Genomic DNA, 25,261 nt, shown 5'->3' on the forward strand with positions numbered 1-25,261 from the left:
CAGTTTAAAAGTGGTCGTCTTGGTTGGTAGTCGTAAGCAATTTGTGTGCGGATAATTATTGTGGTGACATTCATTAACACTTTTTTTTATAATTGTCATTGTGATTTCCTGGTACTATTTCTTTTTATAAATTTTTTGGTGAAGAAATATCTTAAAAAGAGAATTAAAAAATGCATTTATTTTGAAAAAAAAAATTCAACAAAATATCAAAAAACAACGGCCAAAGTTTTCATTAATAAAAGTGATTAATAAAAAGTTAATGGAAGTTGAAATACATAAAAATAAAACGATAAAAGTTATAAAAAGTTGAAAAAAAGCAATCTAAAAAAGATTAGAAGGAAAAAAGCACAAGCAAATCATTGAAAAAAAGTAACAAAAAGGGCGAAGAAGCAGAAAAAGAAGAGTGTAATGGGTGAGTTTGCAATTTAAAAAAAAAAGAAGACACAAAAACATGAAAATGTCAAAAGAAAAAAAATAGAAGAAGGTGAAGTTAAATTTTTGGGGTTGTTTGTTAATTTTTCTAAAACAAACTAATCTATGAAAAAATAAATGTTTTACTACAGCAAATACGATTCGATAATGAAGGTGTTAATAAATATTTGCCATAGTTATATTTTGTGTTACCATTTTAATTAAATTTACATGTTTTTTTCTCCTCATCTTTCGATTAAATAAACATGTGAAAGAGTGCGGTTTATTTGATTTTGTACACTCCCTATTTTGGTAGTGTAAAAAAACAGAACAGACTCAGAAAAAGAGAAACACAGATAAGGAAAATAAGAGCAACAAATTCGTCATGTTCTCTTGCTGGCTCTTGTTTTTGTTTTTTTTTGCTTGTTTTGATTGTGTTTGTTTCGAATTAGAATTTTCTGCAATTTTTTGTTGTAGAATCGAATTCGAAAAAGTATGATATCACCAGTGTGTGACCCGTACGCAAATAAATGTTAAACAATTTGAAACCACCACCTTAGAATTTAAACACAAAAATTATATTTGTTGAATGTACTTCCAAATTTGTTTGTGTTATTTAACAATGTAAAATATAATTATAGGTACATAAATATTTGTATTAATTGTTTACTTTGGGGTTTTGTTGGCTGGTGTATAAATAAATAAATTAATAAACATTTAATGAAATAAATCTCTTCTTATTCAATAAATAAACGAACATACGTCATCGTTGTCATTATTATGAAAACATCATGTGTGTATTTAATCTGTCAAGTTTTAGTTTTTTTATTTTATGTTTTTTTTTTATTGAATGAACTTTGCTATTGTTGTTGTTGTCTAATCCAAATCATGTAAACAGTGCTGCTAATTTAGAAGTTTTTTGCTGAAATAAAAATGGTTATTTAAAACAACTGTATACCTGGTAGCTGTATAAAAATAAAGCATATAATGTAAATTTGGGGCAAATAATGTTTAGAATTCGATTTAACCTTGAACAAATAGTAGATTTTATTGAAATACAAGTTAAATTACATATATAAATATCGCTACACATCTAAAACGACTTAAAGTTAAATAGAAAGAAGCAAAGTATTTTTTAAAATGTGTGGAGTTTTTTTTTAATATTTTTTAGATTGTTTTGAAGATATTTTTACATAAATACATTTATTTTAATATTTTAAGTATTGTGTTATAGTTTATAAATGAATATAAACTTGTAAAAAAAAGATTGTAAGTTGTATATTAAACTAAAAATTTAATCCCTAAAAAGTGTGAAAGAATACCAATGAAATGTCAGATTTTACTAAAAAATAAGTAAATAATCTTTAGTGTACATGAAATTAATGAACTTGAAAGCCTGTATATAGGAAACTAAATAGAATAATCGAAGGAAAGGTCGATCAAAAATTATATGTATGTACATGAAAAATTCTAATTTTTCAGTTTTATTGCAGTAGTTTTTATTTCAACTACCACAAAAGCAAGTGAAGTCGAATTTTAATCAATAAAGTCGACTATTATTTTAAATTTCGTACCAAACAACAAATTGCAAACCTACATTCATTGACAAATATTTTCAATTATTTGAATCAAATGTTCATAAGTATTAATTCTTATTTCCATTTTTGAATTCAAATTAAATTTGATATCTTAATTATTCGGTTAATGAATTCATTATGAATTAATTCATAAGCTTAATTCCTTTGTACTTCAAAGGTTTTGAATTCATTTCTTTGATAATTCATTTTTTATAGAATTAATTCCTTATCGAATCATTTAAATTTTCTTGAACTGGAATTCATTAGAAAATAGCTTTAAAAATGTATTGAATAATTATTTTTTTTTAATTCAAATCAATTACAAAAAAAGCTTAAGTCAATTTTGTACACCCTTCACCATTGTCATTCCTTTTGTACATTTCTACATTTTTCATTTGCGACACCACAAAGATATACATATATTCCTGATCGTTATAGATAGCGGAGTCGATATAGACATCTCTGTCTCTCCGTTTGTATGTTGAAATCAGCTTTCCGTAGCTGATTCATCCATCAATATATCCGGTATAGAACCGGTTCGGTTGCAATTTAAAATCGGGAAAATTTTCCCACAAATGGCTGAGATTAAAGGAAAAAACCAGGATAACCTCGATTTATGACCTTTTTTTGATCTATATATTTGGATTGGAAAAAAAATTAAGAAATTTAAAAAATATTTTTTTTTAAAAAATGTTGAAAATTTTGTTCAATTCAATTTGTGTTAGATTTTAGATTTGAATTTACAAAAATTTAATAATTCAAAGGTTGAATGCATTAAACGATGAATGAATTCTATTTAAATAAAATCCTTTGAAGCTAAAGTATTAGAATTCAGAATTAAGATAAATTCATTGGAGCTTTGATTTGAACGTATGCATTGAAAAAAGTTTTGAAAACTTTATTTCAAATAGATTTTATGGTACACAAAAACCAAAAGTTCTATTTTAAAATAAAGTCGACTTTAACAAATATTCAAAATAAAAAGGCCCATAATAAGTCAAATACTAAAATCGGTTATTTCTTAAAACAACTTTAAAATAAAAACCAGCTTTTAAGATTACTATAATTTTTAGGATATTTTTGTACTAATATTATTGATAACTGTTCAATAATTGTAAATTTTCTGCGAACTTTACGGAGAACAGCAGCTTGGCGAAAAACAGCTGATGCTGTTGTTAAACGAGTTAAAAACAGATAGTTTTATATTTAGAGTCGAATTCAACGTCAGAAGTAGAGTTGTCAAATATTCGACATATTCTAAAAACCGGTTTTCGAATCATTCGAAAAAGCTTAATTTTTAAAACCGGTTTTCGGTTTTTTCTATCAAAAACCGGTTCGAATAACTGGTTTTTAGTCTTTTTTGTCAATTTAAGAAAATTTTGCGAGTCACCTTCAATATATTGTAAATCAGAGCTTGATGAACTTTCATTTAGTTATGACCAAAAAGTCAATTAAAAAGTGTTACTGCATACGGTACAACAAGGCGAATTTATTACAGGTGACGTTAAAAACCCATCTGGTTATTTTTTGCTCGATGAGTTTTATGACTTCTATATGTTAAAGTTTCTTAACATTGGTTTGTTAATTTAAATATAACATTTTTGTATTAAAATTTGTTTAAAATTAAAAAGGGGAATAGATAATTATTAAAAAGTAAAAAATATTCGATTTTGTCGAATAATTCGAGACAAAAAAACCGGTTTGTCGAATAACTCAAAAACCGTCCTTTTTCGAATAATTCGAAAACTGTTTTGACAACTCTAGTCAGAAGTATACTTTAACTTGTCTATGATAGACCTAAAGTACACTCTTAACTTGGGGCTTACATGATCAAGTTTTGCCTTTAAAGTTTTAATACACTCACACTTTTTTAGTAATACACTTACACTTTTAAAAATTGAAACGAATTTGCATTTAATTTCTCATTCAAGTTTGTGTTTCAATTTTCATTCAACAAAACAGCTGATTACATTTTTTTTGCACAATTTGTACTAACATTGTTTCCAAGTTGCGTCTCAGCTTTCAATTTTGGTAAATTTCGACAAACAGTATATGTAAAAGACTATCAAGAAAAACTTGATCGTGTGGCTGCAGGGTAAGTAAAGTCGAGTTTAATTCTCTTAATATCTTTTGTGGTTATGTTCAAAGTTTTTTTAGTTTTGTGAGTTCTAATGAAACTAGTCAATCATTACTAGTAATATTTTGTATGAATGTTGAAAGGAAATATGTATCGAAACGTCAAATTCCAAAATATCAATTCCAAATGCTGTCGTTTTCATTATAATTAGGTAGCAGACTACAGTCCGACAATAGCGGCAAACGGCATTTGTAGCTGTATAGCCTGCTGTACTCAATGTGTTTCAAGCATTAAGCTTTTCTAATTCTAATTATTTTGATCGAAACTTCAGAAATATTTCGAAAAAGTTTTTAAAATATTTGCTAAAAGCTTTCAAACACATGTATTTAGTATTTAATTCCCATTTCAACGTGTACTGTTTTACAAACATTTGTAAAAAAGTTGTCATCACTGCACATTCTTTCCAGTTGGTTTAAATTTTGTCTTTTCAACTGGATATTTTTGTTGGCTTTTTACAATTCTATTTGTTTCTTTAATAATCCCAACAAAATGTATGCTACTTCCTTCCCCGTTTTTAAGCTTTTTTCAAATTGTTTTTGTAATGTCACAAACAAACAAAAAAAAATGACGGGTGAATAAACGTCTGTCCGCGGCCTTTCATTTCAATAGTTTTTTTTTTGTTTTTTCTCATGTCAGTACAAAAATCTATTAAAACTCAAGCATAACACACAGGCACAAACATTATATTCAGTATTTTGTCCATATGAGGACGGTCGTTTGGATGGATGGATGAATGTTCGTCGTAGGTCGGTCGCTTTAGATGGTTGATTGGTTTGCTTTGGGGCTGACTTGTCTGTTGTTGGGTTTTAGTTAAATTGAATGAATTGCTTACATACTCTCGTAACATGCCTACTTTACAATGTTGTATACAAAAAAACTGTATTCGTACTTACATACATACATACACTTGTTTGACTATGAGTACGTCTTTAGTTTTGTATGATTGTCAAGTCTGTCCATTTAGTCCGTCCAATACAATATGTATTGTCATCATCATCACCACCGCCGCCGCCACTATTATTAATATTATTACTTGTATTATTATTATTGTTGGTTGCATTTTTTTTGTCGACGTTTTTTGTTGTACATACATACTTCTTTATTTAGCAGTAACGTGCCTAACATGCTTTAAACAAATTGACGATATAGTCATTTTTATTATTTCATTCAATCTGTCGTTTTTCTTTTCCACCCATGCCTTTAAAGTTCATCCATACTGGCATGTATACCAGGCACGTGAAATAAAAGTTATGCTTGGTACCAAGGATGAAGTAAAATTGTACTTTTTATTGTACCATTGATCCAACTATTCGCATTACATGTTTCAATAAGTCTGTCTAATAGTAGAGTATTCCGCGCCAAAAGAACTGCTCATCTTTTGAGGTCAAGAACGAATCAAGCCAATATCGGATACTCTGTTCTGAAGTAAAGCGTATCCAAGAGAAAGCGTTCTGCTTATTTCGAAACAAATAGTAGTCAGAAGGGGCAAGATCTGGTCTATAAAGCGAGTGAAGCAAAGCTTCCCAAACACTTTTTTCATAATAGTTTTTAACATGTATTGTCAAGTGTTGTCATGATGAAATATTACGGTTTCATGTCTGACCGCATATTTTTGGCTTTTTTCGGCCCAGAATATGCTTCAAACAAATCAGTTGCGTTCGGTACATGTTCCCTGTGATGGTCTGGCCAGATTTCAGCACCTCATAATAGATAGGACCCTTTTGCTTTAACCAAAAACAGAGCATTACCTTAGCGCAATGGATATTTGGCATTGATCTCGATTCGGTTGGTTGGTCAGGCTTCACATATGGCAAGTAATAAAATATGGCGTTCAAGCAGCATTTCAGACACACAACATCGGATTTCAAGGTATCTTGATTATTGTTTGAAAAGTACCAAAAAATAGTTCCAATTTTCTTCCCTGTTGCATGTACTGACTTACACATGCATTTACAATAGCAAGTGTACGTACGGTATGTAAACGTGTCATGAATGAAAAGATTTTCATTTCAATTTGAAATATTTTTTTTTTTTTATTTTATTTCTTTCGATTGTAAAAAAAGTACTTGTTGTTGATGTATGATGATTTTGATGGGGTTTTCTCAACTTGACAAATCTTTTCTTATGTTACTGTTATTTTATAATAAAAATATATATATTTTTTTGTACCGTAAGTTTACAAAAGAAAGCAAAAAATACAACAACAAAAAAATAGAGACAATAAAATAAAAAAAAAATTGAATTGAAAACTGTGTATATGTATATAAATTATTCATTGAATGCAACATTATCACGCAAATGAAAGCGAAAGGATTCTCCTTGTCAATTTATTGCTGCACTCAATTGTTTGACATTCTCTCTGGTATTTAGCATTTCTTATTGTTGTTTTAGTTTATCACACGAAAGTGTCATAAACATACTACTAATTGTTAATATTAGCATACATAGCTACATACATATTTCATGAAAAATCCATTTTTTATTTGTTTAAGGTTTTGCTTTGCACACAAATGTCAATAGATTAATATGATTTAAATCAATACAGAAAATACAGAATTTAATGTATTGCCTTTGATTTAGAAAATATAGTTTTGTAAAGTTTTATTTTAAAATCCAGAAAAGCAAAATTACTTTAAAGCTAACTTAACCTAAATAAATAGGTGAAAAAATCATTTCCAATTATTTGGTAATTTAAAATAATTTGTTCTATAACTCGTCAAACCAAAATATTTTAGATTCCAAAATAACACTTTTCCAAATCTTATATATAAATAGGCCACATGTTTTTTTGTGTTACATTTTTAAGTACGTTATTGTCCACCAGAAAAAAAATACTTTTTTTAGTGTCTGAGTATTTTGTTGGTTAACTCTTAATTTCTATTACTGCTTCATAGCGACGATGCATTGAACCAATTAAATAATCAATCGACTTCTTTGAAATATTTTTCCATGCCCTTAATCAGCGGTTAATCTGTTAAAGCTTCCTTCGTGGTATAATTTTGAGTCCGTAATTTGCTATCTACAATTTCCCATAGGTATTCTTAGGAATTGAGATTTGACAATTGGCCAGGCCACGTACCTCATTGGATTGTAACCACTCGGTAACAACTCAAGAGGTGTTTTTATGGTCATCACCATACTGGAACCTCCAAATTAGGGTTATATATCCCTCAGCGTATGGATAAGATAATAATGTTTGAAATTGATATATATCAGATTCAAGTCATAGTATCTTTTATGGTATAAATTGGACCAATACCTTCACCGCCAACCTTGACTATCTTGTGTACTTGGGGTCCAGCATTATTCCCTTCGACCGTCTTACAAATATTCTCCATTCACTGCCTCTTAAATTGTATTTGAATTTAGCCGTTAAGAGAAAAGAATTCCATTTCTGTCTCGGCCAGTTATTGAACATTATAGTGCAATGATGATTGAATGAATGATTGAACGCTATAACAGACAATAATTTTTGCACCGAATCGTTACATGTGATGAACAATTAATCCATAACGTTAACCCGAAGCGAAAGAGATCGTATGTGTAGCTCGGCCAACCAGCCGAAGCGAAACCAAAGCCACATGGCGCTAAGGTAATGCTCTGTATTTGGTAGGTGGAAAAGGGTCCTCTTTCATCAATTATGAGCTGCTTAAATCTAATTCGTTCGAAACGAGAATTTGCCGAAAAACGCGCAGGCATGAAACCGTTATATTCCATCCATTTTAACTACGGTATTAGTACGAAGTAAGAACTATGGCCTCGTCTACCTTTACTTATGTTAACCGGTAGCAAAGTATAAGTAGATCGGGACTTCGGTCACAAAGTATACAGAGATGTCAAATTTGACGTTTCAAAAATTCAAAATCATATGATAGGGCAGTTCTCTTAAAAAGGGATAGCAAATATTTTGTACTACAATATCAGTGATGTGTTAAAGCAATACGCTATACATAACGCGAATATGGTAGACAAAGTAATGCAATCAAAACAAACAAATAAACAAAACAAAACGATGAAAAGGGCAGTTTATAAAGATAGAGACAGAGGGAAAACGAGATTATTTTCTGTCTCGCGACGCCTCTGTATACTTTGTGCTTCGGTTCTAGCCTTCCTTTATACATGATTTTCTTAGATGTCTTATATTAAAATTCACATAAACTATTTGGGAATTATTAACAACCATATTTGTTAAGTTGATGTATTGACTTTTGTAACTGCACGTCACACATGTTGGGAAGTTTTACCTCACCCGCTTTATAGTCCAGACCCTGCCCCGTCCGACTACTATATGTTTTGATAGATGCAGAACGCTCTCTCTGGAATATGCTTCACTTCAGAACAGAGTAACCGATATTGGTTTGATTCGTTCTTGGCCTCAGAAGATGAGCAGTTATTTTGGCCAATATTTTGAATAAATTTAAAAAATTGGCTAAAAATTTTAAAAAAATCCCGCATTCGTAAAATTTTTAAATTATATGGATAGATTTTTTTGAAAAAAATGTTTTCTAAAATTTACACTCAAATTACACGCTTAAACGCACACACAATTTTCTGAAAATAAGCGAATTCTCTTTATTGTGAATAAATTTGAAAATACTCCATCGATTTTTATGATCGATATCTCATTTTGTTCCTATTACATGTGGCTTTGCGATAAAGTAATAAATCTAAACAATTTCTGCCGTTTTAAATTTTTCATGATTTTTTTAAAACAAAAAAAAAATTGGATATTTTTACATAAAAAATATATTTTTTGATTCAATTTGTTATTATAACTCCGAAACTACTGAGCCGATTAAAACGCAATACATAAACGGATTAAAGATTATGTAATTTTAAGTTTACTTCAATAATATCGGAATAACCGTTTTTGAGTTATCATAAATTACATATGTGGAGAAAGATTTAAAAAAATTCACAATTTCAGAAAAAAAAAAAAATTTTTAAAAATCTATCCATATCCAAAATTTTACCATTTTTGTACTAGTGGAACCACAATACATCAAAATTGTGTAGTGGTTTAGAAAGCCTGCAAAATTTTTTCGATTTTGTTGCCCTGTGTTTTTGATAAGGGGTCAATACGGAACATTGTTTTCAAAAAGTATCTCTGGTATTGTCACTCACTGTATGTGTGTTTGTATGTAAATATGCAGATCTGTATGTATGTATAGCAAAAGTGACAGTTGTCCTCATTGTAAACAAATTTGGAACAATGATTAAAACATTTTTAATTTTGATCGATTTCCTTTATCATTATTACACTCATTAAGTTAAAATGACATCATTATTTTTGATAATCGATAACTCTTTGAACAATTTCTATAATATATTTAGCAATTTAAAGTGTTTTATTGTTATAAAAAATTAATCAATTTTAAATAAACAAAATATGAGCAATAATATACTGTCCCATGTCTTCTCGTCTATCGATTTCTCACACCTATAATTTATGATGTTAAACGTATGTTTGGCAGCAGCAGGCCTTTACAAGACATAATAATTGAAATTCTTTTGATTTTAATTTTAGTGTAATTTTTTATGTTCCCAACTCGTACATGGCCACAACAAGAAATGTAAACGTGCCTAAGTGCTTTATCCCCATTTAACAATTAACTCCTTAGTACATTTTGGTTGGTATTTTTGTTTGGCGGGTAAGAGCGCACTCTTCAAAAGGCAAAAGAAAGGGTGCCCATAATATAGGTCATATACACTTGATGCTTCTCTATTTAATTGATAAACTATTTTTAGCATTCAATCATTTAGTGTTTATATCTTTTTTTTTTCTTGTTACTTTTGCTATTCGAAATATTTGGTATTTTCACATTCGTTTTCTTTGCTTTTTTTTTGAATTTATGTTTAAATTTTTTAAGAATTTTCTCTTAATTTTGTTGAGTTTTGAGAATTTTTGTTTTGTTTTTCATTTTAGCATGTGTTTGTTGTTTATCTACAAAATACATTTTCCTATGCTCAGGCGATCATATGAGTTAAAATGTGAAAATTACTAAATATATAATAGTATCTAAAGAAAATATTTTCATTTCAGATAAATTTTTAATACTCTCCGATGTATGTTTATATAGTTTTTTGCCATACTGTTTCGGTTTAGTCTATATTGTTACTTTAGTGTCTGCGGTTTTATCGCCTTGCGTTCTGTTGTTTCATTCACCTTTAGTGAAATAATATTAACGTTTCGGTTTTTCGGTGAAAAAAAAATTAAAAAAAATAATAAAATTACGTGTAAATAAAAATAAACATTATTTTTTAATTATTTTTATAAATATTTATATTAAAAAAAGAAACCATCAACCACCACACCAGCGAGTAACATAAATTGCAAGATTATGAAAAAAAGCAATTCATCACGATTTTTAAACTTTTTTGGAAACATACGTAAGATCATTGTTATTATTTATTTATTTAAATTTTGTTGTCTTTATGGTTGTCCAAGTTATACAACGATTTAATCAGAATTTATATTGTGTATATTTTGAAAATGCCCACGCCTTTTGAAAAAATAAAACCAAAATATAAATAAGAAAACTGATGCTGAGTGTGAGTCAATTTGTGCCAGGGAAAATACTACATACATATTGAGAATTGCAAAACAGTAATATGTACCTGTGGATTGGTAAAAATCTAAGCACAATAAGAAAAGCGTTTAAAAAGGTCAAAACATATGAGTCTTAACTTAACTCCTTCGAGTTAGTTTCGAATGCACATATGTTTCTTAATAGTTTTTCAGGCCAATAATAGTAAATTTTTTTAGCTTGATCGAAATATATTTGAGAAACATGACATACTACTTCCAGATAGTTTGCAATGGAGAAAAAAATTGCTCTCTAAACTACTCAGAATCATTGGAATTGATCTTATCTACAAGTTTCAATGGAGAAAAATATCTGTGACCAAAAAATATATTTTCAAAGCTGTTAGAAAGTGCAATAATGACCAAATGATTGAGAAGTAATGTTGCTGAAACGTCTAAACTAAAGGCCAGCAGGATGAAGTCAAAGCCAAAAAGAAGAAGCTTTTGAGGCCTCAAACAAACATTGAGCTGTAAAACTTGGGACATTTTCAATTATGCGATTATGTAAAGACACTAATGTTTTGATCAGTGATCTTTGATTTCAGCAAGATCCAAAAATTCAGTATTTGTATGGCAAATTACCAAGTTGCTTAAAATTTGGAATTTTTTGGATTTTTGTTTGACCCTCAATTCTAATTAATATATTAGGAATATCAAAGATTATTTTTTAAAAAGAAAATTTCCTCGTAACTGCTCTAGCTTAAAACTGTCATGCCCAGACGATTTTGGTGTTCTTCAACATCTTTCGAATTCCACACATTTATAAAGTGAAAACAAATTTCCTGATATTTTTAAATAAAAACGGTTGTAGATTATGTTCAAAAAAACCCGAGAAAAATAAGTGCTCAAAAAGTGTTAATTTAGTCGGTATTTTAAACATCTGTAGATAAAATCTTTCAAAAGTGCATTTCAAAATTAAGGCAATCTGGGCGTTTTCGGCAAATGATCTCTTCAAACAAATCAGTTGCGGTCTTTACAGATTCCCTGTAATGGTCTGGTCAGATATCAGCAGTTCATAATAGATACGACCCTTTTTGCTCACACAAAATACGGAGAATTACCTTAGCGCCATGGATATTTGGCTCTGGTGTCGATTCGGCTGGTTGGCCCGACATACGATCTCTTACGCTTCGAGTTATCGTAATGATTCCAGTTTTCATCGCAAGTAATGCTACGGTCCAAAAATCATTTTCTTTATAGCGTTCAAACATCATTTCGCAGTCGTAATTCAGCTCTGGGTGGAGAAAGAGCTCGCACGCCATTGTCATTATCGCTTATGTCATATCAGGCCGTCCCTTTTTCGGTGCCTTCGAGAGTTTTGCGGCTCACTCTCGCATTGGATAATGTTTGGCGTCGTCTAACTGTACCGCGTTACAGTTTCTTGAAGTTTGCATTGTCCACATGCAATCGTTTTTGGTTTTCATAACCTAACTTTTTAATAAATGATTTAAAGTTCCAGCTTCCTATATGAAGATATAGGTCGGAACTAAAATCAACGTGGGATAACCTGGCAATTTGAGAGTTTTCAACTCATTTCGGACATGCAAAATTGTCTTTCAAGGTCTCTCGGCTTCAATTCGTATAATACTCAATTTCCCTGCTTTTGGATGAATGCCAATAATTAAGCAATCTCTGGTTGAGCTTTACAACAATCTTCATGGAGTAATACCTCCAATTCTTGGTCTTCAAACTTTCTTCGCTGGCCTGGGCGATCTTTGTATTCCGTGTTCCACTTCTGTACCGAACGAACCATCTATCGCACATTGAACACCGAAGGAACACATTCACCATAAGCTCTAGTGTGCTTACTTTTTTCAAATTAATGAAGTAAAGCAAAACATCCCGCATATCACGCTTTGCTGGTACAAAAATCTACATTTTCAAAAGATACGCCATAAATTGACATTACTAGTTTCAAAAAGTGGGTAGTGGGTAGGGCTAGGTTAAAAAGTGTTTTTATAAATTTCTATAGATTTAATTCGATAACATAAAAAACATTCCCTGATATAAGAATGCGAAAATTAGCCCATTGGTACAATGGTATAAGTGCTTTTGAGTTAGTTTCGTGACCTGTCAACGATTGTCTAAAGAGTGTAAATTTAACCCTTCGTAGAACATCGCCAGGTCGCCAAGTGACAGGTCTTATTCTCATAAAGTATTAGAATTAGAAGAAGTGTTTACACCGAAGAATCTATTGGATTCGTGTTTCCATTCTTTTATAAAAGAATTATTAGGAACCTAAATATCAGAAATGTGTTTTATTACAAATTAACCTAAAAGGCAGGAAAAATATTATACAAAAATTTTGATGATTGCGAAAAATAAATAAAATAAATATTTCCACCATAATGAACACATCACTAAAATTATTTGGAAGTTTATGTTTTATTGCTATAATTTGTTGTTGTTTGAACAAAAAAGTGCTGTGTTTATTTATTTAATAAACATTTTTATTTCGCTAAATTCTCTCGAAAAGAGAAATTAATTTATTTTTATTTTATTTTTGATATTCTCGTAAACTCTTGTGAAATTTCTATCTGCATGTTTACATATTTGGAATACCGACTGAAATTCACTCATTTCATTTAGAAAAAAATGTTTGTTGGCATACATTTTGTTTGAATTATTTTAATTTTAAAATATTTTACAAATTTTTATTTAAACAAACAAAACAAAAAAAGAAGAAGAAAGACCTAATAAACATGATAAAATGCAAAAATAAAAATGTCTGTCGATGACATGATGCTCTCATTACTTTTCTTTTTAATTGAATACAATTCAAAACAAAAGAAATAACAAAAGCAGCAACAACAACAGTAATTGCAACTACAAAATAAACACAAACACAGAGGCACACAGTCTGTGACTGACTAAAAAAAAATACGGTTTTTTTTTGTTGTACTAAATGAAATACTAAAAAGGAAAACTGAAAAATATTATAATAAACAGTTATATTAAGATAACAACAATAATAATAAAAAAAGTATACTTTTAAATTGTTTGGTTAAAAAAAAATCTAAACAAATATTTATTTAAACCTTAATATTAATTAAATTAAATCCATATTTTATACTAGTGGGTTGATTTTAATTTAATTTAAATTCATAATTTCATTTAATAAATAAAAAAAAACAGAATTTGTTCATTAAACGTGCAACATATTTTAACGGCTACGTCATGTTTTCCCCCAAAAACAAACCAATAAAAATAATTTCACGCATACGAACGAGTGCGAATAGAGGAAAAAAAAATTAAATAAACACCAACAACAAAAGTAAACAAAGCCGAAAATAAAATTAAAATTTTAAATTGAATAATGCAAATGTTTAATTTTACACTAAAATGTTTGCTAAAAATAAACAACAAAATATAGTTTTTAAAGCAGTTAGATTTTTTTATTAAATAAAAAAAAATCTATTGACTGACTTTGTTGCCAAATTAACAGAGAAAAAAAAAACAATTTAAATCAATTAAAGCTATTAACCATATTTAAACTACATTCTACAAACACGCGATTTATTTTTTTAATTAAATTTTGAACTCATTTAATGATTTTTTTTATTAATATTAATTGAGTTATTTTAGCCAAAAAACACAAACAATTTTGAATATTTTTTTTATAATTTTCAATATCAATCATGTTTGCCATTCAAAATTTAAGAAATGAATATAAAAAACAAATAAGAGAGATTGGAATCCTATCACTAAGGTATACTTTAACCCTCTAAGCCGCAAGAGAGCCTCAAAGCAAGCATTACAAAACACCAATTATCTCAAAAAGTAATTATATATATTTTTTTAAATTGAAATGTGACATTAGTTACAGATTTGTTAACATTTCCCTCGAAGGTCGAAATGCATTCTGACTTAGTTTTTGTTCTGTCAGCTATTTTGTGAGTGATGTCATAATTTTAGCACGTGAAATTTTGGGTGTGTTTTTTTTTTTAATCAAAGTTTTACTAATTTTTAGTCGCCCCATCTATTCGAAATATTTTTTATTAGTTTTTCAATAAAATCGTATCATAATTATTGTTTATTACACCTAAACCGGCAACAATGCCCTGAGGCAATCTTCACCTTTTTGCACCTGATTCCTAAACTTAATTTGCAAATTAGTTTCTGATGGCTGTTCTGAGTTTATTGTTCGACAATTTTTTTTTCAGCTTTTTAATGTATGCAACCCGCAACGGTTAAGATAAATATTGAAAACTAAACGAATTGTTTCCTAATTTTGACCCATTGTCTTTCCGAATTTGTATAGCGTTATTAAAGTCGCTTTAAGTTTGAATTTCGACCTCATGGATAAGAGGATTTTGTCTATTTTTCAGAAATATATATAAAGTTTATATGAAAATATTGTTACGTTTTAACCTTTTTAAAACGCTGGTTTATTTCCTTTAAATAAACCGGATACTTTTGATTGCAAATAAAAGCCGTTTAGTAGTTTAAAAATTGTAACAACTCTTTATTTATTTAAAGATGTACAACAACAGAATTAAGTAGTCACTCAATATTTTTTTTATACATGTTTATAAATTCTCAGAAATACAGACACTTTATAATGTACACGAATTCACTTGAAAAACACATCACTCTTTAAGGCACTCAGTTGATGTTTATTCGAAAAGCGTCTCTGATAAACTCACTAACTACTACAACCTCTGAATCTATTTATAACACTGCCATCTGCATTCTAGATTTCTCTTTAACTGTCTAGAGGTCTCTAATACATACGCCATCTGTGGTGTACTTTCTACAATGTTCTTTAACTGAATTCGAATTCGAATATACGGTCGCAGCAAACAGCGTTGCCAACTTACGATCAATGGTCAACTGAAAGCTTTTATTCAATGTTAATAATGCGCACTGATATGTTACAGTTTGCTATTACAGCACTGTTATTTGAAAGCATTAGGCTACTTTTAAATCTGCCGTTAAAATCGTTATATTTGAATTCAAGTACAATTTCGTAACAATATATAACTTTTGACAATTAAAAAATTCATGGAATACTTTTTTGAAAAATATTTTTTCTTTTTTTTTCAGTATTTTTTTTTCTTTATTGAATCTTTCTTTTTAGAAATTTACAAATAAGTATTCAAATCTTAACCTAAACTAAAAATATAACAAAAAATGCTTTTTATTGAGTTTTTGCAAAGATAAAAATTTTTCAAATTGAAATTAAATATTTATTTACGAATATTTTTTAATGAAATTTTACAGTTATATAGATTTTTCTATTATCAAAAAACTGGAGTAAGGTGGGTAAAAATGTTGAAAATTTAATTTTCAAATGTGAATATCTCCTAGGTTTTTTGTAGTGGTGATGCGAATTTTCATGCATTTATTATTGGAAAATATGTGCATAAAATATGCTTTAAACAAATCTAAATATGACCTAAAAATTTAAAAAATATGCACTTATATTTTTGTGCAGAACTGTAAAATAATTAACTATGGATCGCGCAATGTTTAAAATATACACAGTAGTGTTCCCAGCAGTTAGGACTCTTTAAATTATATCGGGAATTAAATAGTTAAAGTTTTAAAATTATAATTACTCTTCTGAGAAAACGATGGATATATTAATTATAATATCTTGGTATGTATACTTGTTTAAAGGTATATTATTTACAACTTCTATCTTGCGACTTGCCATTTTAAAATCATCAATATTTTGATCGTGCTGTAAATTAGCATCCAACCTTAATTTTCATCACGTAATAACCAAGCAGTTAAGCAAATAGTAAATGTATTATGGACAGTAATTGTCACTAATATTTGATCACTTGGCTGACTCCAATTTATACATTTTGGGTCATTTGACACCTACATATTTGGTATTTTGAAGAGAGAAGTCAATTCGTTACTTTATACATCCCATGTAATCTAGCAATTGACTTTTAAGTGTCTCTAAATTAAATGTATTTATGTATATATGATCACAAATACTCTATAATATGGACATTTGACTACAACCATAATATGGTCATGTCATCTAACAGGTGTAAAAATAACCATATTATGATTGAGCTGAACTCATATTTTGGTTGGATACAGTCATATCTAATGTGATCCATTTAACCATAATATGATTACGCATGATTAAAGTATGGTTAAATAGGATCATATTATTATATTTTACCTTAAACTCCTATCATAATATGACGCTGATCGATTATGGTAATTTTTTATTTGCGTCTATGTATTAGTTTAGAAAACTAATTTTTCTATTTTGTGACATCAAAAACATATTTCATTATAATAAGGGCTAAAAAGTGCAATTTTTATTTTCAAAAAATAAAAAATACCACAATATTAATTGTGCAAACATGTAAGTCCCCATTTTTTGTTTTTTCTTAAATAAATTTACTAAAGTATACACTCATTCTTATAAAAATGATTTTACTTCAGATACTTTTCACTTTATCTTAAATATGAGAACTGAACCTCACGCACGCACACTCCACACCACACCACCCATACTTTCTTCTTTCCTCAAGTGCAGCTGAGAATTTATTTACTTCCTTGGTATGAGTATGAATGAGTATTTACTCACATATCATGCAGTTGATAATGCGATCAACAAAACTTTTTGATTAGATAAAAAAAAAAACAACAAAAATAATAAAAATCTATGAATAGATGAGAAAAATATTCAAGTAAAACCTGAGACCGTAGATACTTATTGTATAAAATATGTGATTAAGTTATAAGAGATAAAACTTTCAACGTATGAAATCAATGAAATTTTATACGGTATAAAAATATATATATTTTAAAACGATTTAAATTTCTGTGTAGAATTATAATGCTGTGAGGTGAGATCAACGTGTAAGACATTTACAATGAGGGGTGACCGTTTTGTTCTACATTTAAAATGTTGCTGTAATAAAATATTATGACAATTATTAAATAATTATGATCTTTACTACAGACGAGTATTAAATTTCAAAATTAAAAAAATAAATTCAAATCTAGATTCCAAACTTGTTTTAGATTAATTTTTTTTTGTACAACTGCTTTATAAATGTTGGTTCAGCTGTTCATTTTGTTATTTGTTTATAAATATTATTTAATTGTTTGCTGTTTAGCACTGAATTTCTGCACTTTGGAATATCTGCATTCCATAATAATCTTCTTAAAAATCTTTATAATTATTAATAATTCCAGTAAGGAATATTATATTCAGCCCAATTATGAATAAAAATTCCCGCTAGTTTTTTTCCATTTTCTTATTTTTAACATTGAATTTTAATAGGAAAAATGGGAAAAGGGAAAAAACTCCCGGGGAATTTTTATTCATTATTAGGCTAATTGTATTATGCAAGCATAACATCATTCTAATGAAGTTAAATTTTATGCAGATGGAATTTTTTTGTCACAAGATGTTAATCAAATTTCTAAAATGTGTGAAATTAGTTATGGTTTTCAATTAATTGATACATATTTTCTTCAAATATGTATTAAGGGTGCCCTAAAATATAATGTTATTCACAAAAATTATATGAAATATCTCTTATTCCTGTTTTATTTGAATCTAATAAAAGTTTATAAATTTTTTATTATTCAAGTGTTCGATTAATTATCAAAATTTTCTTGGTTTTTCGAATAAAAATATAGATGTATGTAAATAATAATAAATTAGATATAATCGATCAATAATAAAATCGAAAAAAATTTAATGGCTTTTTAAACCACTATACAATTTTGATGTATTGTGGTTTCAGTAGTACAAATATGGTCCAAATTCTAAATTCTATGGAGAAGTTTTTTTAATTTTTTTTTTTTTTTTGTAAAATTGTGAATTTGTTTAGACGTTTCACCACATAATTTATGATAACTCAAAAAGGGTTAGTCCGATGTTATTAAAATAAACTTAGAAAAGTTTAAATTTGCATAACCTTTAACCGTTTATATTGTTACGAAATTGTACTTGGAATTCAAATGTAACGATTTTAACGGCTGATTTAAAAGTAGCAGAATGCTTTCAAATAGCAGTGCTGTAATAGCAATCTGTAACATATCTGTGGGCATTATTAACATTGAATAAAAGCTTTCAGTTGACCATTGATCGTAAGTTGGCAACGCTGTTTGCTGCGACCATATATTCGAATTCGAATATTCAGTTAAAGAACATTGTAGAAAGTACACCACAGATGGCGTATGTATTAGAAAGCTCTAGACAGTTAAAGAGCAATCTAGAATGCAGATGGCAGTGTTATAAATAGTGCCAGAGGTTGTAGTAGTTAGTGAGTTTATCAGAGACGCTTTTCGAATAAACTTCAACTGAGTGCCTTAAAGAGTGATGTGTTTTTCAAGTGAATTCGTGTACATTATAAAGTGTGTCTGTAGTTCTGAGAATTTATAAACGTGTATAAAATATAACATTGAGTGTCTATTTAATTCTGTTGTACATTTTAAATAAAGAGTTGTTACAATTTTCAAACTACTAAACGGCTTTTATTTGCAATCAAAAGTATCCGGTTTATTTAAAGGAAATAAACCAACGTTTTGAAAAGGTTAAAACGTAACAATATATTGCATTTTAATCTGTTCAGAAGTTTCGGAGTTATAATAACAAATTGAAGCAAAAAATATATTTTTTACGTGAAAATAGCAAATTTTTTTGTTTTAAAAAAATCATGAAAAATTGAAAACGTCAGAAATTGTTCAGATTTATTGCTTTATCGGAAAGCCACATGTAATAGGAACAAAATGAGATATAGACCATAAAAATCGATGGATTATTATCGCTTCAAACGAATCAGATGCGTTCAGTACAGATTCCCTTACCAGATTTCAGCAGCTCTTAATAGATAGGACCCTTATACAGAGCAATACCGCCATCAATATTTGGTTTTGGTATCGATTCGGCTGGTTGGCCGGGCTTTACATACGATCTCTTACACTTCGGGTTATAGTAATGGATCCATTTTCCATTGCAAGCAATGAATGACTCGTTGCAAAAATGATTTTCTTTTATAGCGTTCAAGTATCATTTCGGACATGCAAAATCGTCTTTCAGGGTATCTCGGCTTCAATTCGTATGGTACCCAATTTCCCTGCTTTTGGACGAGTCCAGCTGCTTGCAAAGGTCTTGAAATTGTTGCTTGAGCATGATTTTGCAAGCTCTTGTTGAGTTTTACAGCAATTTTCATGCCTCTAATTCTTGGTCTTCAAACTTTTTCGGCTGGCCTGGGCGATATTTTTCTTCGGTGTCAAAAACCCCACTTCTGAACCGAACAAAACATCTCTCGCCCGTTGAAACCGATGGAACACATTCACCATAAGCTTCATAGAGCAATCGGTTTGCTTCATCGGTACTTTTTTTTTTCGAATTAATGAAGTAAAGCAAAACTTCCCGCATTTCGAATGTTCAATAACTAAGTGAGAATAAATGACTAAAAACTGTGTTCAAAACATACGCCATCTATTGTAAATCCCGTATTTTTAAGTCATATACCCAATAGAAATAAATTACTCGTCCTAATTTCATGACGATCGGTTCACAATTAGTCATAGCTTAGTCATGAATAACAAATTATTGAAATTTTAAACTAAAACCGTTTTTGGATTTGTACTCAGTGTAGAGTATTATTTGATCGGACTTACCCAATTATACTTTCTTGCTTGTTAAAAATGGGGTTTAATCATAATCAGCCCAATTATGAATAAAAATTCCCCGGGAGTTTTTTCCCTTTTCTCATTTTTTCTATTCAAATTCAATTTTTTATTCATAATTGGGCTAAATAACTTTTTAAATTTACCAAAGGTTTTTATAAACAAAATTTTTTCCCTTTTCTCATTTTTCCTATTCAAATTCAATGGGAAAAAACTCCCGGGGAACAAACTCTCGCGGAATTTTTTATTCATAATTGGGCTGAATAACTTTTTAAATTTGCCAAAGGTTTTTATAAACAAAATTCTTCCCATGCAAAATTTGTTCTATTAAGCTTCTTTCTATACATAAATTTTATTATGAATATGGCCTTAAGACTATAAACGTTTTTATTTGTAAATGACTGTATGTATATTTTTGTTCTAAACCAAATTTAATCAGCCATATTTATTTCATATGGTCAGCCTGTCAATTTATTGAAGAAGAAAAATACAAAAAACACCTTTTTCAGCATTTCTTTTTTTATTTCATTATGGAATTTCTTGTACATTTTACATATTAACACTTGTTCAATAAATGTTATATTGTTTAGTTTATGTACATATGTATCTAACGTATGTAATCAATGCATTCTTTACGCGTGAGTGACAATGACATCAACAAATATTCATACATACAAGCAATCATAAAATAAAATTTAATTTAAACAAATTGGAGAAAAGAAGCAACAAAAACAAAAACTAAACTCAACAGACATTAGTAAACAACAAAAAAAGACTACAAACTAATACTAACTCATCTACATATTACTACATACTCTTAGTACCGTTATTGTCTGCTCAAAGTTCTCAGTCAGCCAAATGTAGAGGGATTGACAGTTTTGTACATAGATATTATGTATGTTTAGATACTTTTTTATGTATGTAACTATATACGAATGTGTATAGAAATTTATAGTTCTATGTACAAATATGTTAAACTATTTTTTATGTACAATAAAATAACGGTTTGAAATACCTACATATTGAAATAGAAAAAAATAAAGGTTACAACATATCATCGCAGTAAATTGATGGCTGACAGTCAGCATATGTTTGAAGAAAAATATTTTTTTATTTTTAATATTGTAATGGGTTGGTTTGTTCTTTACACAAGGGCGGGCTGAAATGTTTCTACAGAATTTCAGAAAGCTCTCTAAATATGTGATTCTTTTAGGGTTTTAGGATTTGTAAACTTTTTGAAGAAAGTATATCCAAGATAAAACTTTTGAATATACAGTGGTGGTCAAAACATATGCAACCAGCAAAAGAATTTTACAAAAGTTGTTTAAACTAGTTTAAGATGTAAACAAAAATATTCATTTGCTTATAATATTTTTTAATTAATGCTTTAAAAATAAGAATATGAAATTTAATTCAGAATTTTTTGCATTGAAAAGAAAAAAAATTTATAAAACTACGTATGGGTTGATATTTCATTGGCCAAAACATATGCAACTAATTGCTTCTAAAACATTTCTGTCTATAAAACTTAATATTTCGTGGCAAATCCTATATTTTCAATGACGGCCTTACATCGGCAAGGCAGTGAAGCTATCAAATTGGCAATAAAATTTGCAGGAATAGCGTTCCAAGCATCTACCAATCCTTGAAACATAATATCTGAATTAGTGCAATTTTCGGGGTCGATTCTTTGATTAACGATTTCCCAAATGTTCTCAATGGGATTTAGATCTGGTAATTGTGGTGGCCATTCCATTACCGAAACACTTTCTTGTGCTAACCACGATTTAACAACATGTGAAGAGTGCTTGGGGTCGTTATCGTGCTGAATAACTCATCGAAGAGGCTTATTATCCTCAGAATTTGGAGGCATTACTCTTTCCAAGATGTCTCCATAGATAAATCCATCCATTATTTCATTAATTTAGAGCGATGGGCCAACTCTAGCAGCAGAAAAACAACCCCAAACCATTACGTTGCATCCTGCATGCTTCACCGACGTTTTCCCTACGCGCAAAAACCTCTTATATCAAAACGTAATCAAAAGAAACGTTTGAAGTTTGCTATGGAGTATTTAAATTGGCCAGAAAACAAATGGACGACTGTCCTATTTAGCGACGAATCCGAATTTAATATCATCGGAAGTGATTTCATGTGTTACGTAAGACGACCACTTAACACGCGGCTTCAAGCACGATACTATAAAAATACACTGAAACATGGAGGATGCAACGTAATGGTATGGGGGCAGTTTTTCTGCTGCTGGTGTTGGCCCATCGCTCTAAATTAATGAAATAATGGATGGATTTATCTATAGAGACATCTTGGAAAGAGTAATGCCTCCAAATTCTGAGGATAATAAGCCTCTTCCATGAGTTATTCAGCACGATAACGACCCCAAGCACTCTTCACATGTTGTTAAATCGTGGTTAGCACAAGAAAGAGTTTCGGTAATGGAATGGCCACCACAATTACCAGATCTAAATCCCATTGAGAACATTTGGGAAATCGTTAATCAAAGAATCGACCCCGAAAATTGCACTAATTCAGATATTATGTTTCAAGGATTGGTAGATGCTTGGAACGCTACTCCTGCAAATTTTATTGCCAATTTGATAGCTTCACTGCCTTGCCGATGTAAGGCCGTCATTGAAAATATAGGATTTGCCACGAAATATTAAGTTTTATAGATAGAAATGTTTTAAAAGCAATTAGTTGCATATGTTTTGGCCAATGAAATATCAACCCATACGTAGTTTTTTAAATTTTTTTTCTTTTCAATGCAAAAAATTCTGAATTAAATTTCATATTCTTATTTTTAAAGCATTAATTAAAAAATATTATAAGCAAATGAATATTTTTGTTTACATCTTAAACTAGTTTAAACAACTTTTGTAAAATTCTGTTGCCGGTTGCATATGTTTTGACCACCACTGTAAGTAGGTAATACTAAGTTTTCTGAACAGGTTTTTTATTGTTGTTAACCATTTGTGATTTCGGGGTCAGTGAACTATTTTTTCCAATGACGGATTAAAAGTAAATGCTGAAAAGTTCATAAATATGATACACTACACCGAGAAGATGATTATAAACAGTTTTCTTTTAACATTTATAGGGAGCTATGACTAATTATGGACCAATCGCCATAAAATTAGGTGGCATGTCTTCTGTTTATATGAAATGTATTGTATATGTAATTTTATTTGAATACCAACATTTTTAAGAAATACAGAGCACAGACCTGTGGTCTGTATTTTGTGCCATCGATATTTGGCTTTGGAGACGATTCGGCTGGTTGGCCGGACTTCACATACAATATCATAGGGCACTGCTACACGTTCAATATATATTGTGATGTTTGGATCGCGATCCATAGTAATGGATCATCCATCAATACTGCATGCTACACGTTCAATAAATATGGCGATACTGAATGGCGGTCAATATATATTGAATGTGTATCAGTGCACTTACGCTTCGGGTTATTGTAATGGATCCATTTATCATCGCAAAAATTATTTTCTTTTATAGCGTTCAAGCACATGCAAAATCGTATTTCAAGGTTTATCGGCTTCTATTCATATGGTTCCCAATTTCCCTACTTTTGGATGAATCCTACTGAAGGAAAAGTTTTTAAATTGCTGATTGTGTAGCTCTTAATGATTTTTCAAACTCTTGTTGAGTTTTACAACAATCTTTAAGAAGTAATGCCTCAAATTCTTGGTCTACAAACTTTTTTGGCTGGCCTAGGATATCTTTGTCAAAATTACCACTTCTAAACCGAACAAACCATCTATCGCACGTTGAATAATCTGTGTGTTTCAAAGGCACATTTTTCCAAGTTAAAGATGTAAAGCAAACTTATGAGGCTGTGTTGGCACAAAATCGACATTTTCAAAGCAAGAAAAAAAGAGAATAAATGACAGATATGTACCCTTCAAAATGTTATTGAAAACAAAAACCGCGTTCGATTGATAAGCCGTCTATAGTAAATCCCGCATTTTTAAGTCGGACATCCCTATGGATCCATTTAGGAATTTCCATTTTTAAAAACTTATTCACCAAATTTAATGTTCGAGAAGTGACAAAGTATGTACGGTTATGTATTCGTATCTTGTAAATCTGAGCGAAAAAGTAATATTTCAATTTTAAAGTGCATTTATAATGCAATTTTCTAAAGGCTTGCATGGTGTTTATGCAAGCCCAGATTTTTTGGCCAAATGATAGGTCTCGTCTTTATCACATGTCTGTAATAAATCGTTCGATTTTTTTTTTTAAACTTTTCAGATTAACTTCGTGCTATGACAAAATATATGTATACAGAAATTAAATAATAAATATTTGTGTTAGCTTTTTTAGCCGTTTTATATATGTACATACTACATATTTTTTTTATAACATTGATAAATTAAAGTCGGTCATAGTCATACACCCATAAAACATGTTATAGTTTTCACCACGAAAGAGTTGGATTGGAGCACACGAAGGGGGTCTTAAGAGAATGATGTTGTTGTTGTTTGTTGGCCATTCAGCCCAGCCAGCTAGAGTTTTATTTGTTTTTATTATTCTCACCAAATATATTCTTTTTATTAAATCATGACGTATTGTTTAAACAAAAACAAAAGTGATAATAATTATGCAATCACTGATATTTATTCTACATTTGAATTTATTTGTTGTGTGTATAAAATTTTAGCAATAAAAAAAACTCTGAAAATTTGGGAGTAGTTTAAGTATGTAGGTACTTAAAAATATTTCCTGTTAAAATTCTTTCTCTTTGAAATTATGTATAAAGAAAGGGCAAAAAACCAACTGTAATAACTCTTAAAATTTTTATTTTTTGTTAATCATTTGTAAAGTTTTGCTTTTGATTACATTTCTTTTACACACGCACATTACTACACTCAAAAAAAAAAAAAAACAGTG

General features: G+C 29.4%; 1 protein-coding gene across 4 annotated transcripts in view; it reads left to right on the forward strand.

The window, feature by feature from the left end:
* Positions 1–25,261, forward strand: part of Unc-115a (Uncoordinated 115a) — a 48,344-nt gene continuing 23,083 nt past the window's right edge. For all 4 annotated transcript variants that reach the window (XM_065516496.1, XM_065516495.1, XM_065516498.1 and 1 more), the window contains exon 1: positions 1–412. In XM_065516496.1, the coding sequence (XP_065372568.1) occupies positions 409–412 (4 nt within the window). In that variant the 5' untranslated portion in view covers positions 1–408. The remainder of the gene's footprint in view (positions 413–25,261) is intronic.

Source organism: Calliphora vicina, chromosome 1 (assembly GCF_958450345.1).
Source record: "Calliphora vicina chromosome 1, idCalVici1.1, whole genome shotgun sequence".
Taxonomy (NCBI): Eukaryota; Metazoa; Arthropoda; class Insecta; order Diptera; family Calliphoridae; genus Calliphora; species Calliphora vicina.